We start from the raw sequence: 19,285 nt of genomic DNA on the forward strand, positions 1-19,285 counted from the left end.
AGCAACAGCAGAACACTTGGACATCACGTGCACACCCTCACTTCATATCAAGGCAATAACCAATCAACCCATAGGCTCTGGTCGTGTTTCCCATCGCACCAAACCCTATCCATGCAAATTGGCATGCTTCATCGGGAAGAACTGTGCCTCCATGTCAGATTCCCCTGGTGCTGAGGTCATTCTGTGACTCCCCTGGTTAACCTTCCACAACCTGACCATTTCCTGGACTGATGATGATATCCTCACTTGGGGCTCACAATGCTTCTCCCAATGCCTGTCGCTGCCTTGTAGAGCCATCCACATAAAAATCCCTCTTCCGTCCATGCCTCCCACCTTTTCATCTGACTACCACGACCTGGCAGCTGTGTTCACAAAACCAAAGCATCCTGTCACACCAACCTGGAGACTGTGCTATTGAGCTGTTACCTGGAACGGCTCCTCCCAGATGACGCATCTACCCTCTCTCCGTCCCCGAGTCCCAGGCAATGGACAGCTATATACAGGAGGCATTGGAACTGGGGATCATTCTGTCATCTACATCACCTGTCACTGCCAGTTTCTTCTTCGTGTTGAAAAAAGATGGAGGATTGCGTCCATGCATTGAATATCGAGGTCTGAATGACATCACTGTCAAATACAGATATCCCCTTCCTCTGGTGCCGGCTGCTCTGGAACAGGTCCACGGAGCTCGCTTTTTTACAAAGTTGGACCTGCACAGTGCTTACAATTTGATCAGAGTACGGAAGGGAGATGAGTGGAAGACTGCTTTCCTGACCAGCAAGTGGACATTATGAATATCTTGTCATGCCTTTCGGTTTGGCCAATGCCCCGTCAGTTTTCCAGGCATTTGTCAATGACGTCCTGTGGAAGTACCTGAACCTCTTTGTGATTGTGTACATCAATGATATTCTTAGCTTCTCCCCTACCTTGTCCTCTCATGTTTGCCAGGTTCTGCACAGCCTACTTGAAAATGGGCTGTACGTGAAGGCTGAAAAATGTGATTTCCACCATTGGCTTCTTGGGATATGTCATTGACGCCAAAGGAGGTCAAATGGATCTCTACAAGGTGAAAGCGAAAACAATTACAGACTGGCCTCAGCCCCGAACTGTTAAAGAGCTGCAAAGATTCCTGGGATTTGCCAACTTCTATCAGCGTTCCATAAGGAACTTCAGTTCTGTTGCTGCTCCATTAACCTCTCTTCTCAAGGGTTCCGCCGCTGCTTCTCCTGCTTTTGCACAGCTCAAGACCCTCTTCAGTACAGTTCCCATCCTGAAGCATCCAGATCCCTCGCTTCCCTTTGTCGTGAAAGTGGACGCCTCAGAGTCCGGGGTTGGGGCTGTCCTATCGCAACGTCACGGACAACCACAAACTCTTTCCTTGTGTTTTCTTTTCTAGGAAACTCTACTCTGCAGAAAGAAACTATGACATCGGGAACCGAGAACAGTTGGCTGTCAAACTGGCATTTGAACAGTGGCGCCACTGGTTGGAGGGCACTCATCATGCTTTTCTGGTGCTTACTGACCACCGCAACCTGGGGTACATACACTCTGCAAAACGGCTCAACCCCTGACAGGCATGCTCTTCTTCACACATTTTGATTCACCCATACCTACTACCCGGGCTCGAAGAACACCAAGGCAGATTATCCAGGTTGTATGATGCTGACGCTGTTCGTATTTCCACAGACCCAATTTTTCCCCTGCTTGCGTTGTGGCACCTATTACATGGGCTGCCCACTGACCCAGCGCCTCCCGATTGTCCATCATGTCTTACATATGTCCCCGCCTCGGTACAGTCTCAGCTGATGCACTGGCTCCATTCTTTTCCCACGTCTGGACATCCTGGGGTTCATCGGACCATCTCCCTGATCCAGAGGAAGTTCTGGTGGCCAGCGCTGTCACAGGAGGTGGCTCAGTTTGTGGCGGCATGTCAGACGTGTGCACAATCAAAAACACCCCGGCAACTACCAGCATCTCGCATCTATCGCATCTCGCCGACGTTCCACGTCTCCCTGTCGTGCCCAGTCCTTATCCGGATTGTGGTGCTGCGGATGTTCCTTCAGCCCCTTCTGCGGTGCCTCCCCCACCTCCATTGCTGCTGGACGACGGTCCCGTCTACACTGTCCAGACTATCCTTCACTCCCCTCTACACTGTCCAGACTATCCTTCACTCCCGTCATCATCGGACCAGTCTCCAGTATCTCATGGACTGGGAAGGGTATGGTCCTGAGGAGCAGTCTTGGGTTCCTGCTTTGGATATCTTGGATCCCTCATTACTCAGTGACTTCCACCATATTCATCCCACGGCTCCTGCTCCCCGGGGTCAGCCTCACCCCCAGCCGCTCATGAGGAGTTGGGTTCTGTCACTGTTCTATCCCACACATCCCGCAATTCACAAGCTCACCACCAGAGGTCATCATCACCAGAATACTAAACCCTCACATTCCAGTAATCAGCCACTTAACATTCCTTGGCACCATGTGCACTTGTTCTATCATCCTCAATCTCCCATTGGACCAGCACTCTCCTTCACTACCCTCTGCTACACATATAAACCCCTCTGTGACTTCCATTTACTGCTAAGTCTCGTCTTTTTCCTGTTGCATTTCTAAGGATTCCCTTTGTTATTGATTGCCTGTTTATGACCTCCACGTGTACCTTGAACACCGATTCCCGGATTCTCCCTACCAGCCTGTTTGCCTGATCAATCACAACTTCTGGATTTTCCTGGACATTACGGTTTGCCGGCATTGACCCCAGACTGTTCCTGACCACCTCTTACTCCACACCTGGGTTCCCTACCACGCCAGTCCTTTCTTACAGCATTCATGGATGAATGACTATGACATGCCTGTAACTTGTTAAAGATGTGTATTTATTGTATGTGCTTAAGCACAACAGATTTGGCAGAAATGTAATATTTAAGATTTATTGATGCATATTAATACAACCAGTTATTTGAGCATTAGCTTGCTTTTCTTTTTAAGTAATGGCTCTCAAATTAAATTGGAAAAAGTTGCACCAAACAGTGTGTTAAATAGCTAAGTTTTAACTGGCACATTTGCAAAAGAAGAAAATGCATACTTATTATAATAGACAGTCTTTTGATATTGCACTGACTATTAAGGGTTCAGCGTCAGTGGTTTTTAGAAATATTCCAACAAGCTTTCTTACCGCAACCCATTATATTCAGCCAATCCAGATCCCCAGTATGTTGGAATCCCCAAAAATCCCAATCCACTCTTCTTCATCCAGCTCTTCACTGTAAAAAACATTACAAACAAAAGTGTTTCCAATAATAAACTGAGAATCGGATCATTGACATATGTTCCCTTAGTCATTAAGGCATGTGATGGGTGTCTGTCAAGACAGTCATGGAGACCAGTGAACATACCATCCTCTCAACTTGATTCAAGCTGAACTACCACCTACAAAATGTAGAAAACAAAAAAGGACTGTTGAGCTATATCTCTAGCTGGATGCTTTCAGACCCATCCATAGCACACAAAACTAATTTCCCACTGCTCAGCTGGCATCTGGCATCAGCTCCAGTGAAGAGAAGTGTAACACCATGCTTTTATTAGACTGACAGGTGGTCAGGTGCCCACTGGAAGAATCCAGCTTCATTATTTGTAATATGGTCGTTCTCTCAAAATAGAGATTAAATGAGTGAAGATTGCATTAATGACTCCAAAGGCGCATGTTTACTTTGGTTTATTAATCTGACTAGCAGAGACAATTTAGATTTCAAGCCACTTCATATCAGTAATAATACTCACTGGAAGGCCATAAAGAAAGAGTATCTACTGCATATCATGCGTTTCTTTGGTCCCAGGTGATCCTGCTTTTCCATTAACAAATGTATGCCTTTCTGGTAATTAGAACTTCATTTCAGCTGCCTTGCGGGGGGTTTTGGTTGTATTAAATCGGTACAGTATGTAATATAATCAGAAATGCTACTGTGTGCAGTTACTCATAACTCATTTTACTCATAAGGTCATTTTAAACGTACTTACTACATTCCAATTTTGCCGCTCTCTGATAAAATTTCAGTTCTGTAAACAAAGGCCCATTTTCATGATATTCCTGTTTAGAAAAAAAAAAACAATCATTAGTTAAAAATGGTGGAAATGTATAAAGTAAACTAATGCTGCAAAATTACACCTGAAACAAAGCTCACTGGAGAGAGAACAAGTGCTGCAGAGACCCAAGAGACCCTGATTGAAAAATAATACCACATGATTTAAAGCCAGTTAATATAGCACTGGACCAAAACACATATACAGTTGTCAATAAAATCTCTTTTCAGAAGACCTGAATATGCAATGAATGAAAAAAGTCATTACTGTACTTACAACTTTAATCACAAAATCCGAATCATCTCTAACAGGTGTGTCCACACTCTTGGAGGCTGAAAGAGAGAAGTGCAGTAACCAAACATAATTTAAAACTCCTCCTACTGAAAGTTTTACCATGCTCTGCTGGAAATGCATTAACATTGCAATCAGCAATTTTCCCATGCATTGACTCTGCAGCTAATTCACTAACACTAATATGCTGTTTCTAAGCTATACTCATTTTTGTTTTAAGACTGAAAAATATGGAGGGGCTCAGGTGTGTCGAAAAGGATAGCAGGATGGCAGGTCAAAATGCAAATGATACATGCGTTAAGGGACAAGCAGATGGATCGGACTGTACTCTCAGCCTTAATTATTTCCATCTTTCACATGATTGGGCTATGAGCACGCACTGGTAAAAACCAACTACAGGGTGCCCCATGCTGTTTTTAATTACACAGAACTCTTAGCATTGAAGGAAAGGGGGGGAAATCATTGCAGGGAAAAATCCTTGTAAGTCTAGACAGCAAGGGTAACAGGCAAATTCCATCTTCCAGAACACGTGGAGTAAAAACAGTATGAGAAAATCATGTTTGAAAAAGATACATTAAATAATGTAATTTCATATGCATGTATCAGGTGCAAGACATTAAATATGAAATGGTTCCAATTAAGAGAATGCCTAGAGGGGTCTAATAGAATTCTAAAAATATGCCCATTAAGTTAACTTTATGAAAATACTGACTTTCTGAAAATTGAGCAAACAAAAATTATTTTGTAAAATGGGCCTCATTAAAACACATAAACAAAAAAATAAATAAACATCCCCAAAAAAAAAAAAAGATTTAAGTCTCAAAAGCTCACAGGAATGTTACCGATGAATCCAAGAAAGTTCAAAATGATGCATGTTTTACAAAGCACTGCATAATTACCTAAGTAGATCAACCCAAATCCACCTTGTCCAATAACCTTTCCCAGTCTCCACTGTTTCTTTTCAGTGTCTGTTAGAATGAATCCTTCAGGCAGTGGTTTTAGCACTTTCCTCCTGGGTGGCATTGTTTATGATGCCTAAACATAAATAATACATACAAAAACACAACAATGATGCAATTAAATACAATCAATTGAGCTGTCCGTGTTTTAATACAATGTATGCCCTCCCTTCCTTATCAATGGCCACAATTATTTTCATAGAAGGCCAGAGAAACACTGTGCCATATCTCCAACGGTGTAGTCACTAGCCCAGTGAGATGTTCGTCTCTGTGGTGGCTTTGCCGTTACAGTCCATCCCACAGTTGCTCTACAGAATTGAGGGCAAGACTGGTTCAAAGAGAGCAGTGCTGAAAATACCAGCTGTGTACACTCAAAGCTTCCTCAGGGTGCATTTTCATGATGGGAGATGTAACGGCACCCCACTTTACAAATCCATCAATGCTTGAAGTATAATGTGGTCCCAAATATAAAAATATGTTCCAGTGTTCATGGTGCCTCTCTTAAGTAACCAATTACAGCATTACAAGCAAATGGCTTCTTGTTCCATTTCCAGGCAGTGTGTATATACATCCCCAAAAGTCATTTGTTTATAAGATAGTAGCAGACCTACTTGCTGAGAAGACTTAAATTGTGGGTTTTACCTAGCAACAAAGTCACATCTTGCGACCAGTTTTGTGAAAGGAACTGATGCATTATAACATTTTAAACTTGCTGAAAAATTGAATTTGTGTCAGACGGGGAGAGCATCTCCTAGGTGTTTGATGCTGGTATTATCAGGTATTATCATGTTAAAATTGTCTTATTCTCTGGAGAAAAAAAAAAAGAAGTGCTCTTTAGAAGCACGGCAGAGGTGTTAACTCAAATTTCCCAAATTAAATTCAGCAGTTTGGGACCATAATCCTGTGGCCTTCCCAAATCTCACCATCTCTGATTGTAATCCATTTCCCCTTTCATATTCCCTGGGGAACTACCAAACAGATTCTGCATAGTGTCTTTGCAGGACTCATCTAGAATCAAAAGTATGTATTTGAATAGTGTGCAATGTGTTACATGTGTACTGTGTTGCTGTAATATTTCACCATGGTGTACATACACTTTCATGAATCACGCTAAGCTATTCTTAATTGCCACTGACGTACTTGTTAAGTGGTTAATTCTCAGACTTCTCTAACAGGAAGCAGATTACATTTACATGCATTAACGCAATGAAAGCTGAATTAATTTTGGATCAATTTGTGGGCACTCATGAATATAATCGGTTAAATGTACACATGTTCTTACTCTACAGTGAACAGTGAAACATAACCTTGAAAGCTTTGAACATGCATAGACATACATACTCTCCTAAATCTCCACAGCTGAAAAAAAACAAAAACTTTTAAGTGTCAGAACCGAAACTTTGTAGAAATTCCCCTTCAAAAACAGAACCGAAAGTGTTTTCACTGGAGCTACAGATCTTAAAACCAAACTAGACTAGATACAAATATATAAGTTCAATGTAATTGTAATGCATTCAAAACACACATTAGTTCCTTAAGCAGACTCTAAAACTGGTAACAAGTAAATAAAAAAAGTTATTCAATGAAATCAGAACTTTCCTCTTCATCTACTCTGCAGTACTAATAAAATATGAACGATATCTACAAAACAATCAAATTAGATAAAAATAAAAGTCAGACGTGCATCACAACCTAAACCTGGTTTTGAAACTGTGAAGTTTGCATGTTACGTGAGGTTACAGCAGCATAGATACTCACTGCGAAAACTGCTTCCTGGAAGTGTGGGCGACAACTTTATTTGATGGGCAGACGAGTTAGCCATTTAGATTCCGGCTAGGGGGCGGGGTTTATTGATGTCCTATCAGGAGCGATTGGAGGCGGGAGTAAGGAAAAAGCGAACAGACTTCATATACAGGTGCTGAAACATATGTGTGAACCGAGGAGGGAAGTTACTGAGGTACAGAAAACGACTTAAAAGAACAGGTAAAACAATTGAGAAACTGTTATAAAAACTACAACTAAAAGTGACCAAACTTGATATATATATATAAACGGTAGTAGTCCAAATAGGCTACTACAAAACACACCAGTAGTGCTTGTAAATAATATTAAGCAGTGGTTATATACCAAGAATATCAAACGATGTGACACGGGAAGACGATAAACACAAATAATGGTGCTAATATATATATATATATATATATATATATATATATATATTATAAAATTGGTAAATATAGCATTTACTAAGTGCATTCTTGAGTACATTTGTTAAGAGAAAACAATTATTTAACCCTTGTGTTGTCTTAAGGGTAAAAAATGTTTAACCATCTTTAATAAGGGTCACTATGTTTAACAGCAGAGAAAAACCCCTAAATGATCTTTTTTCAACTTGAAATTTGATGACTTTTTCTAGAGTGACCCCAACATTAGAATATGAGCATCGCCTTTGTTCGTATTTCCATGAAAGCTGTACACCACTAGGGTACACAGATTGTCATAGGGTCATTTTTGACCTGGCAGTTTACACACCACAGAAACCACAAAGACACACATATACACACACACACTGCAAGTCTTTAACACTTTCTCAAGAGTGCTATGATTTGATAACCGTGAGTCAAGGCCTGCAAGACGTGTAAGAGAGGTCTGGGAGAAGTGGGTGCAGCGTGTGCCATATATACCTCTACAACCCTGGGCCTGAAGTAACAGTGGATGAGCAACTGGTTCCATTCAGAGGTAAATTTGTATTTTCATATCTGTAATGTAAGTGATTTTAACTGTTAATTGTATTATGTATTGCTGTAATATCATTGATTCATGTGATTGTTTTCCGTGACACTGATACTAATTACTGATAGTAATCTCTTTTGTCAAAAGGTCGCTGTCCTTTCCGGCAGTATATGCCCAGCAAGCCAGCCAAGTATGTCATCAAGACATGGGTGGCCCAATCCACCTGAGGCTGCAGCTGGGGCAGGAGAGGAGGAGATGCCAATTCTGCCCCCAAAAGATGGACTGTAAAACAAATACTATGTGCTGCACATGTGAGAAATACATCTGTAAAGTCCATGCACACACACGTGCATACTGTCCTGCATGTGCTAATTAGAGTTGATTGATTTATGTTCTTCATGTTTTTGTTTTGTATCTATTATCTTATTTTATTCTTATTTATTGCTGTTGTTTATACACCTTGTGGGTGGGGGCAATGGTTCAAAAAATGGAAGAAGACTAGTATTTTGTAGTTGAATTCCTCATTGTATAGTATATATGAATTTATTACTATGTTGCCAAAAAAGTTCAATAAAATGCATTCAAAAATACTTTCTGCACATTTCAGCTACTTTCTTAGGTTATACAAGTGATATCTCTTGCTAAAAAATAATATTTTCACCTATGCAGTACCTTTAGCAATAATAATAATAATAAACCCTTACATTAGTAAAGAAAATAAATATGAACAAGTGGTGTCCACTGAAGTTTTTTCTTCATGCAAAATAGATTTGGGGTTTAAAATTCAATTAAGCTGCTTTTATGTTAGGGGTTTAGTGAAGGCGGGTCACAGAATGGGAGTATACAGAATGTTACGATTACTCAAGGGTTTTAAGCTGCCTTTTCTTTTTGGCTGATTTATGTTAAACGTGTATTACATTACCAATGAGTAGGCTGTAGTCAATAACTCTAGGTTTCCAATATTGCACAATTAAACATTTTACACCTTTGAAAATCACTTGTATGGTGCTTTGAAGTCAGTTTTTTTGCAGAGAGCTTTTAAACCTAGAAGAAACATTAAAGTGACAATGCAAAAATAAAAATGGCTTATGAAGTAGACAACATGATCACAAAACCGAAAGGCAGATAGTTATATTAGAATATCACCATGGTAATAAGAAATGTAGTAGGTAGGTTAACAGCAACCCTGAGGTAACAGATGTGACTTCAATTAGGGTGTGTCTTAACAATAATTGGCGGGGGGGGGGGTCTATATAACAGAATAGTGAGTTTAAAATAACAGTGACACACTTTTGAGATTTTACTTTATTATTATTATTATTATTATTATTATTATTATTATTATTATTATTATTATTGTGTTACTACTATTGTGATACTATTAATCTAACAAGGTGTGCACAAAATGTATTTTAGGGTTATCCATATTTATAGCCAAGTGTTTTGATCTTTTTAACTAGCATGGAAAACAAAGTATTGAAAATGAAGTTTCCTTCAAACTAATTGCTGTAATTAGAAATGGAGGTGGTTAAAGAGTACCATAATTGCTCATATATGCATATGTGTATGAATTAATGAAGATGAGAAGATGGTGAAAGTGAACATAACAGCTGAAAGGTTTTTTCCAAGGCTGTGTAGACAGAAAGCATGTCAGCTTCCAGTTCACATGACAGTTCTCATGACTAGCCGCTTGAGTGTTCTTGTTGTATCTGGGAGTTGGCAGAAGACAACCCAGTGCTTCTGCCACACTCAATGGCAGTACTGAGGGGTGATCGACTGGCAGTAAACCACTTTCTGAATATTCCCAGCATGTGGTATAAATGTAAGCCACACAGCAAGCTCACAGCAAGACATGAACTAGTTGTATATGTTGTAGTAATTTAGGAGCCACAGGTGTACTAAGTAGTATGAAGGGATGAGTGGAATATTTGCTTCTCTCATATAGGCTCAGTTAAAAATAATCATTCACATTGATTTGTGTGTGTGTGTGTGCGCTCAATATCTTTAAATATATTAAAATCATACACTTCTGTATAGACAATCTTAACCAAGGATATCCATGCACAGTTGTTTCAATTAGTACACCAGGTTCATGTTTTTTAAACTCACAGCATGTGTAGTATATACAGCTAGGTTAAATAATATACATTTTATGTCTTGTGCCTATAAATCCCTTCCTGCGTCATGGTATGCAAATGATTTTTGATGATTCTCTAGATAAGATACAATGTTACAGGTATTTAAAAGTAAAAAAATATTGTATTTCTAAAAATATGATGATATACAATAATAAGAAATCACCCATCTGTTTATTTTGAAAAAAGGCATCTCCATACATAGCATTGTTTAAGAATTGTGTATGTTTCTTCTGGTATCCCTTTATTTTTCTGACATCACAATGTTTTTTCCAGTTCAGTATTCGTATGAATGATCCTGTAACTTGTGCAGCAGTGTGGGGCAGTGGTCAGGGCTCTGGACTCCTGAGCGGATTCAATCCCAGGTGAATGATGCTGCTATTGTACCCATGAGAAAGGTATTTTACCTACATTTCGCCACAAAAAACAGCTGTATAAATGGATAATTTTATGTATAAAACAATGTGCTATATTGTAACAATTGTTACAAGTCACCCTGGATAAGGGTGTGTGCTAAGAAAAAATAAAAATAACTAATGATGGCTTTTGTTAGATATTGCTGCCCTTTATGGAATATTGTTGTTGTTTCTTGTTTTTTATTTAAGAGAAAGAAAAACTCCCATTTACTTATTTTCTAGTACAAATGCACTTATCTGCAGGGAGCATATTGATCTGCTTGTCCCCTAAGGGCCTAATTTAAGGACTCAAGGACTTTGCAAGCTGTTCTATATTTCTGAAGGAGAATGTGTGTATGTGTGTATATACAGTTAGGTCCATAAATATTTGGACAGTGACACAATTAACATCCTTTTGGCTCTGTACGCCACAATGAATTTGAAAGGAAACAGTCAAGATGTGCTTTAAGTGTAGATTTTCATCTTTAATTTGAGGGTAGGTATATCCAAATTGGGTGAACAGTGTAGGAATTACACCCATTTTTATATGTGGTCCCCCCAATTTTAGGGTCTCAAAAGTATTTGGACAAACTAACATAATCATGAGTTAAATTGTGAGTTTCAATACTTGGTTGCAAATCCTTTGCAGTCAATGGCTGCCTGACGTCTGAAACCCATAGACATAGTTATCTTCCCTGGTAATGCTCTGCCAGGCCTGCACTACAGCTGTCTTTAGTTCCTGCTTGTTCTCGGGGCATTTTGCCTTCAGTTTTGCATTAGAAATCAAAACAAACCAATCTGAGAGATAGCAAAAACATTAGGTGTGGCCAAATCAACTATTTGGTACTTTCTTAATGAGACACTTGCTATACTGAATCTCCTCTGCATTCTGTGGTTTTCACTTTATTTTGAAATGAGAGGTTAAAAAGTTACACTGTAGTTCCGGGCTCATTATGTAAAGCAGCCCACAGCTCTAGATATTTGCACTTTCTCAAAACTTTTTCAAGTAATTACCATGTTATCACCTAGGGATTTGTAACAGCTACAGGGCACATCACCCATCTCAGTCATTGTCTGGGTATATTGACACCAATTTGAAAAGGCCACGGCACCATTTTCTATAACTGGCCCCATGATTGAGATTGCATAATTGTAATAATTAGGCAGATCACCTCAGGATAGCATCGGTATGACCCACCCAAACCCAAGTCCATATGGTTTGAAATAGATAATGAGTCAGTTAATGTGCTATGTCCATGAGTAATAGATACTCGATATGGATGACAAGCAGGTATAATTTTGCAGGTTCTTCTGAGTGATTAAGGTCTTTGGATGTACATCATTACAATCCTCATGGCAAGTTCAGAGTATTAACATTTAAAATGTTTTTTTGAACAAAAAAATGTCTGGGCTGCAGCTGACATCGCTTATGATGTTAACTTTTATTCACATGAAGTTAAATGAGTTTAAAAGCCCTAATTTAGAAAAAAAAAACTGTTCTAACCAGAGGGATGTCAGAATTGTCTACTTCACAATAATACAGCATCAATTTAATGTAATTATACCTCAAGATTATGAAAATTAGAAGAGATTTCTGTCAGAGGCTTGTGCAGAAGTTATATAAAATGCTATTATCAACACATTTAGAATATTTACCATATAAACCAAAGTATTGCTGTGTTCAAGTTGTGACATTATTTATATGTGTATTAGTAAAGTGTTAGCAGTGAAGTGTATTATTGCACACGTTTTCCTTGAGAAAATTTAAGTGGTGAGAAAAATGATTTAATACCTAGTTTCTAGTACCACTCAGCTCAGGTTCCAGCCCGCGCAGGCAGAATTCATAGGCATTTACAGTGTATTTCAAGATATCTATCAGACGAGTAATTTGCCATAGAACTTAATAATACTATTATATGCTAGGATATGTTCACTTTGGAACTGAATATAAAATGAAATATTTAGTATTGTATATAAAACTCTTATTTAAAATCTACAGGTAATAATGTCCTTATTTGACTCTCTCTCTCCCTTCCCTTCTCTTTATATTCTGAAAATCAGTGAGGGTTCCAACGTTAATCAGGGTTGTTACTGCAGTTACATAATGTGTGTTACATAATTAATTGTTTTGTTTTGTAATTTGCATTTACTCTTCTCTTTCTGCATTGGTGTTTGCTTTGTTAGATGCCATAGAGTTTCTTTGCCTTAAACATCATTAAATATTTGTGTTAAGGGTCAGAGTTCACTTGTTGAACTGGTGTCGTGATATTTGGTGTCCCCCACACTGGAGTTATTAAATAACAAAGAGTAACAACTATATAGTGCTATATATATTTTATTTCTTAATATAAAAGATTAGTTTCAGCAAATCATTTTAGTATAGAATTATTTTTTACACTATTGCAATGTAAAGAAATGGAAGGAGGGAATGCATGTCTGAAGACCTTCTCAATCAGGATGATCTGTGAACTTTGCCTTAGACATCATTACTAGTCTTATGCTAGGCCCTAATAAAATACATTGGTATTTTTTTAAGAAGGCTGTGACTAAGCGAAGATTGCATTTTGGTAGTAAATTGAATTATTTAAAACATTGTATGTGGGTTAACAATCAGATTATTCCTGCCTTTTACCCATAGACAGTTGGTTCAGTACTGTATATACATTTCAGACTGGACAAATTCACAATCCTTGCACAGGGTCCTTTTCTTCTTCTCTCTATTCAAATGATGTACTGTCGCTGTTTTTCCTCTACAGCAGGTGTCACACCACTACAGTTGTTTTCTACTGAAGTATGAATATAAGATGTATTGCTATTGCAAATAAATGTAATATGAATCTAATGACCAGTAATGAGCAACTGTTATGTCATTACTGAGGCAACCACTGAGATGCTAATAAACCCTCATTTATGCTCTTGGGAGCATACACTGACCAGGATTTAGATTAAGGCCTTAATGTCTCGAAAGCCTGAGGCTAAATTGAAATGTAAAACCCTAAACTAAACATAATTTAGTCATATCTGTTTCCTTGATGTTGCTCTCCGTGCAGAAATTGGGGGCGTGAAGTTACTGAACTGTAATTTGCTTTGTTCTAGAGGTTTGCCGAGTATTTTCTGAAACCTATTCGTGTTCTGAATCTGACATAGCCCTTGTTTCTTTTCTTTCCACATTCAAAAAGGCTATCAAGTCAAAACATATTAATCAGCCTTTTAATATGTTTTAAAAATTGATTTAGCAAAAATCGTCACCTTTTGAAAATAACCATCCTTGTCATTTTTTTTATTTTTTTTTTGTAGCTCAAGGCCCAACGTTTGCTTTGAAATAATTTTTGCATAAGATCTTTTTCATCATTCTTAACCCCCGAACTAACAGACCTCATTATTATCATTGGGGCCTGACGGGTCTGGGATTAGTGTGATTCACATTAATAGTTATTAAAAACTACAGGTAAGCTGTTAAAGCGATACGTGTTTAGCATTCATCCAATTCTTGTTCTTTTGGGTATATGAAATTAACAATGTAAAATGCTGTAGTTATCAGTTATTAAGACGATGGGATTGCAGCCTTCAGAAAACTAAATTAATATATAATTGAATGAGTTTATGCATATACATTGACTATGATATGCTGTATGACTGGACAGTTGCTTCAGATGTCCCCACAATGCAGGAAGGTTTAGTGGCTCTTTTAGTAAACCATGAATTTGATTAACTTGGCAGACACTGGCCCATCTGAATGATGTGGACAACGCTTGACACACAGTCACTCATTTAAAACATTTGCCCCTTCATGCCCCGGCACATGTTTTTTACCATGAGCATTGTTCTTTAATTCAATATGCAATAAGCAGTGTGTTGAATTTTCAAGCCCCTGTGCCTCAAGGAGATTATTTTGGGGTCATAATTGAGGCAATATCTTTTTACGTGACATTTTGTATTTTACAACTCTAGCTAGCTTGACAGCAGGTGCTGTTTTGTCTTTTTTCAGCCAGTATTGTCTTTAAAGGCACTGGACCAGTTGCTCATCAGACCGTAGTTTTCTATTACAAGCACTTGTGTTCCCGCTTGAATTTTGTTTGACTTGGGACTCATTGTCAAGGGATTTTTCTTAGTTAGATGTTATGATCCGAGGAGCCTCTCAGAGTCGTATCATTTTGTTATCCACACACTGGTTGCTATTCTGGTTAGTACAATTAAGTGTCAGCCATTATACATTATGGCCTCTCAACATTAAAATACACCACATCTGTACCCCAGATGTTTTACAGTTTTTGTAATCAGAAAATCAAAAAAGGTTTTTTTCAGGGCAGTTTTTGTTCCTGCCTTTTGTCTTGTTATGACTGCTGTTCTTTGTCTGTGTTTCTGTTTCTTGAATTCACTGAAATTTACTTGGGTCAATAAAATAATATTTTTCCCTCCAAGCTAATTCCCATATGTGTAATCCTTTCTTATATCTGTTTGCTTTAAAAACATTGTACTGGTATAAAAACATTTACATATATATGTACTTAATTGTATAGATAAAAAAGCTATAATGATGCCTTATACATTGTTATGTAGATATTTTGAAAGCTTTAGCAATAAACCATTTGAATAAACTCCTCTGTCGGGTATCCCTCTCATACTCATGTGTAGTGCATCCCAGTATATGACTATATTCACAACTAATGTAATTTTAAAACAAACAAAAGGTTGTGCTTTTAATATATATGAATTTTCCCCATTAATTAACCAGTGGAATTAATTACCAGTATCTTCCCAGCCTCCTTGAGTTTTCTAGCAGCATAACCCTTGTTGTGCTTTAATACTTTAACCTTGGATTTATTTATTTATTTTTCAATCTTACAAAAAAAAATCAAATCATGTGGTTGAATCATCTGCAGAAAACGGATTCATATCTCTTTTTGCCCCTCATAATAAAAATGGAAAATTTTACAAAACAATAGGGGCATTTTGAAGTTGCATTGAAAAAATTTAAAAGAAACTAACAAGGCAAAAAATCTATTTTAAAAAAGTGTAATAGAGGGATGGCAGGTTAACGTTGGTTCAGCTCACTACTTTTCCTTGTTTTATCTCAGATAAAATAAACCAATTGTCTTATATAAATGTGCGAGTCCGTGACACTTTCATTATATTACTATGGCGACCTACTTGAGTGGTTCATCTAATCGAGCCTTTCTGGAAAAATAACTTGGCACAGGAGGGCATTTGCTGAAATCCATTAGGGATAAAAAATCTCAGCTGTAGGAATCAAGATGCAAGACCTTCTTTTGTGCTTTATGTTAAAGATTTTTTTTTTTTTTTTTAAAGGACATTGAAAACATGGGTTTAAAGGATAGATAATTAGAATGAAAAAAAAACTCCACCAGACTAATGATTAAAAATGTGACTGAATAGTAGGTTTGGATTTCATTTATTTAATGCTCATTGGAAAATTAGTTTGTATATAATGTGACTGGTACTTAGGTGGAAAGGATGAGTCCTTCTGCCTAATAAAACAAACATTGATAGATTTTGTTCTTATTTTCAAGGTTGTAAGTAAATTCTATCTCCTTGTTTGGTTTGGTTTTTCAGGAAAAAGTGTATTTTTTGGATGGGTGTCTCCTTGGAAGAAAGATGTGTTCTTTAATGGCAACTGGTGGTTATTATCTAGTCTTTGGGAATCATATTTTCTTAATTGTATATTTAGTTAAAACACACATTATTTAAATGTTGAATCTTATTATCTGAAAGAAATGGTGACCATGGCAGTTGCAGGTGAAGGACTCCAGGCTGCCTAACAAATAGCTAGGTTTGTAAAAGAAAAAAATCTGGTCCCATTGCAAAGAGCTATGAACATAGCTCTGCTAATCAATTAAAGTTTCTGTCCTTGGATGAAGAAAATGCTTTTAGCTGTCAAGAGGTGTTTGGACCTCTGCAATGTATAATGAATGTATTATTCTTAATGTATTTTAAGGTTTACCAGTAGGGAAAAAACGATACAATAACATATGGCCAAGTGAAACAAATGTCCTAATTACTGCTACACGTTGTTATTTATAATGATACTACTTGGAGTAATGTAGTTCTATTCAAAGCAGTGAATCTTTGTTAAGCTTTGGTTTGTATTTTAATGCCGACCCAAACCGTTTTTTATTTGTTGTCACGCAGCCAATGCTTTTATGCTTTTGTTTGTTTGTTTGTTTGTTTGTTTGTTTTTCTTGATTTTTTTTTACACAATGCTGATTTGTGAATTTTGTTTTCATAATACGATGTATCTCAGAAAGAACAATGGGTGAGACAAAACATCAAGACAGTGAGACCATATATGAATGGAATCTGGTAGCACTGCATATTCACATGCCATCATTTTGTTTCGTAAATGTAATGATTGGGATTATAAATTCAGTACAAATATATATATTGTGTGTGTGTATATATATATATTTAGGATTTGCAACCAAGTATTGAAACTCACAATTTAATTCATGATTATGTTAGTTTGTCCAAATACTTCTGAGACCCTAAAATTGGGGGGGTTCACATATAAAAATGGGTGTTATTCCTACACCATTCACACAATTTTGATGTAACTACCCTCAAATTAAAGACGAAAGTCTGCACTTAAAGAATATCTTTATTGTTTCCTTTCAAATTCATTGTGGTGGTGTACAGAGCCAAAATAATGGCAATTGTGTCACTGTCCACATATTTATGGACCTAACTGTATATTCATACATAATACATCAAAATAAAAGTTTTCAAAAAGTAAACAAAAAGCTTGTTTCTTTGACAGGTGATTAGGCTGAAATTTGATGTGCAACTGCCTTGAGCTCTGAAGGCCCTAGAATAACATTTAGTTGTTCTTTATCTCATTTTAAATAGGTTAAACTAGGTTTATTACTTTCTCAGCCATAAAAATATTAGATATAGCCTAGCAGGTATTTTTTCACTTCTTAAAGCCTGAAATTAAAACATACATAATGCCATTAACATGGATTGTGTCTAGGTATTAAATCAGTGGAGTACATATACAAATGTACAATATCGTAATGTAGCTTGACTTCTTTTTGAAAATACAATCAATAAAGTGTAATAGTTCACTTTCTAACACAATACCACAGTACAAGGAGGTACAGCTTGAATGTACTTAAAACTGTCGATTTAAATAATTAAGTTGGAATAAAAGGTGGAGTGTTACAAAGTGGATCAGACAAAAGCAGTGCTTCTTAAAGCTAACACCCAGTTAAAATGCTATAAAGCATTCAAGCATCTTTTAATTAATTTAATTTATTCTACCCAGCATGAAACACTTTATGTGCGGTCATAAACGGGGAGGATAGCTATTAGCCTTCCTTGGTTCCTTTCCTCATCTGCGTCTTCTTTTGTATGCATCATTATAGGCCATAACATAATCTCTCTGCTGTCCAAGATCATAACTGGCTTATTTTTCACACCGGGTGATGGTGCTGCTGGTAATTTGCATTGTGGTCAGTGGGATTGCTCACATTTGTACGCATAATATTCTTTCTCCATCAACTTAAATAGAATGAGAAAACAATAAGAAACTAAAATAAATCGTGGGTACCTTCTTTAAATCATCTTGTTTATGTAAAATTGGCACTTCACATATACTTTAGATACCATTTAAGTTATTCAAAACTAATTACCTTGTTGTAATATATTTTCAGCTTTGCTATGGACACCTGTACTCCATAGCTGTACTCCAATAAATTAACACCAGTAAATCAAAAATAAAATGGTGATAAATTGGTGAAGAATTACACACCCTGTTTGTGTTTTAAAGTTTCTGCACATTATTATTTTTTCCTATATCCTATATAGGTTCCTATATTCATAACTCACTTGTTCTTAAAGGGGTCTTTGACACTTTTTGGAAAAGATATGTTCTTCTGCAACTGAGGATTTGTTTGTTTATTTATCTACGGTCTACAATGGGAATATAGCTATGTAGAGAAAGCCAATGTTTACTTTCTGTTAATTCAATAACATTATGAATGGTTTAGTTTGAACTGGTACAAAATACAGATTTTAACATGAAATCGCTAATGTCTGCAGTACTATCGAGCCAAACACATGTTTCACTTAACTAAACATAACTTTGTAAGGGGGGTTAGTAGTATTTGACCTTCTGTGCACTTTTCTAGGCTGTGTGGTATTACAGGACAGTAAAAATAGACAACTAACAAGAGAACATCTTGGCCGATGTAGGGAAGCGTTTAGACCAGTGGGAGATGGCTTCCTTTCACACACTTGCAGCCCAGGACATGACTGATCAGTGCCCCTGCTGGGCCCAAATCTAGCTGAAATCACATGTGGGTTCTCACAAAACGGCCTCTCCTCAAGCCTCCAGCAGCCTGCTCTTTAGGATAAGAAGAACACTTCTTCGAAAAACATGTTTTCTTTGTTTCCTAACTGTAATAGCATTAAAGGGAGAAATGGGAATTCAAAGCTGCCAGCTATCTCTGCCATCAGTCCTCCAATAAGGCCGAGTTTAGACCCATGAAGCCTCTGGATAAATTGTATTTTCCGAGGGTTAATTAAGCTGTCTTGAGCAGCTGCATGAAGGGAAACAAACTGGCACTTACAGCATTTTCTGAAACCTGCTGTCGACATTACCAGTCCCTGCTGCTTTTAGCTGTATCGATCCAGCGCCTGACCTGTGAAATCCTTGATGGTTGCTAACACTGGAA

The 19,285-nt window shown here is 37.4% G+C and overlaps 1 protein-coding gene and 1 long non-coding RNA gene across 2 annotated transcripts in view; one reads left to right on the forward strand and one right to left on the reverse strand.

The window, feature by feature from the left end:
- Nucleotides 1-7,134, reverse strand: part of vrk2 (VRK serine/threonine kinase 2) — a 28,286-nt gene extending 21,152 nt beyond the window's left edge. The window contains exons 1-5 of the mRNA XM_066697370.1: nucleotides 7,088-7,134; nucleotides 5,270-5,405; nucleotides 4,356-4,411; nucleotides 4,017-4,086; nucleotides 3,175-3,262 (exon numbers count right to left, since the gene is read on the reverse strand). Coding sequence (XP_066553467.1) covers nucleotides 3,175-3,262; nucleotides 4,017-4,086; nucleotides 4,356-4,411; nucleotides 5,270-5,393 — 338 coding nt within the window. The 5' untranslated portion in view covers nucleotides 5,394-5,405; nucleotides 7,088-7,134. The remainder of the gene's footprint in view (nucleotides 1-3,174; nucleotides 3,263-4,016; nucleotides 4,087-4,355; nucleotides 4,412-5,269; nucleotides 5,406-7,087) is intronic.
- Nucleotides 7,135-7,565: 431 nt separating this feature from the next.
- LOC136719006 (uncharacterized) lies at nucleotides 7,566-8,652 on the forward strand. The gene is made up of 2 exons (XR_010805340.1): nucleotides 7,566-8,068; nucleotides 8,210-8,652. It is a non-coding gene; the product is annotated as an uncharacterized LOC136719006 (long non-coding RNA).
- The last annotated feature ends 10,633 nt before the right edge of the window (nucleotides 8,653-19,285 follow it).

Source organism: Amia ocellicauda, chromosome 23 (assembly GCF_036373705.1).
Source record: "Amia ocellicauda isolate fAmiCal2 chromosome 23, fAmiCal2.hap1, whole genome shotgun sequence".
NCBI classification, from domain to species: Eukaryota; Metazoa; Chordata; class Actinopteri; order Amiiformes; family Amiidae; genus Amia; species Amia ocellicauda.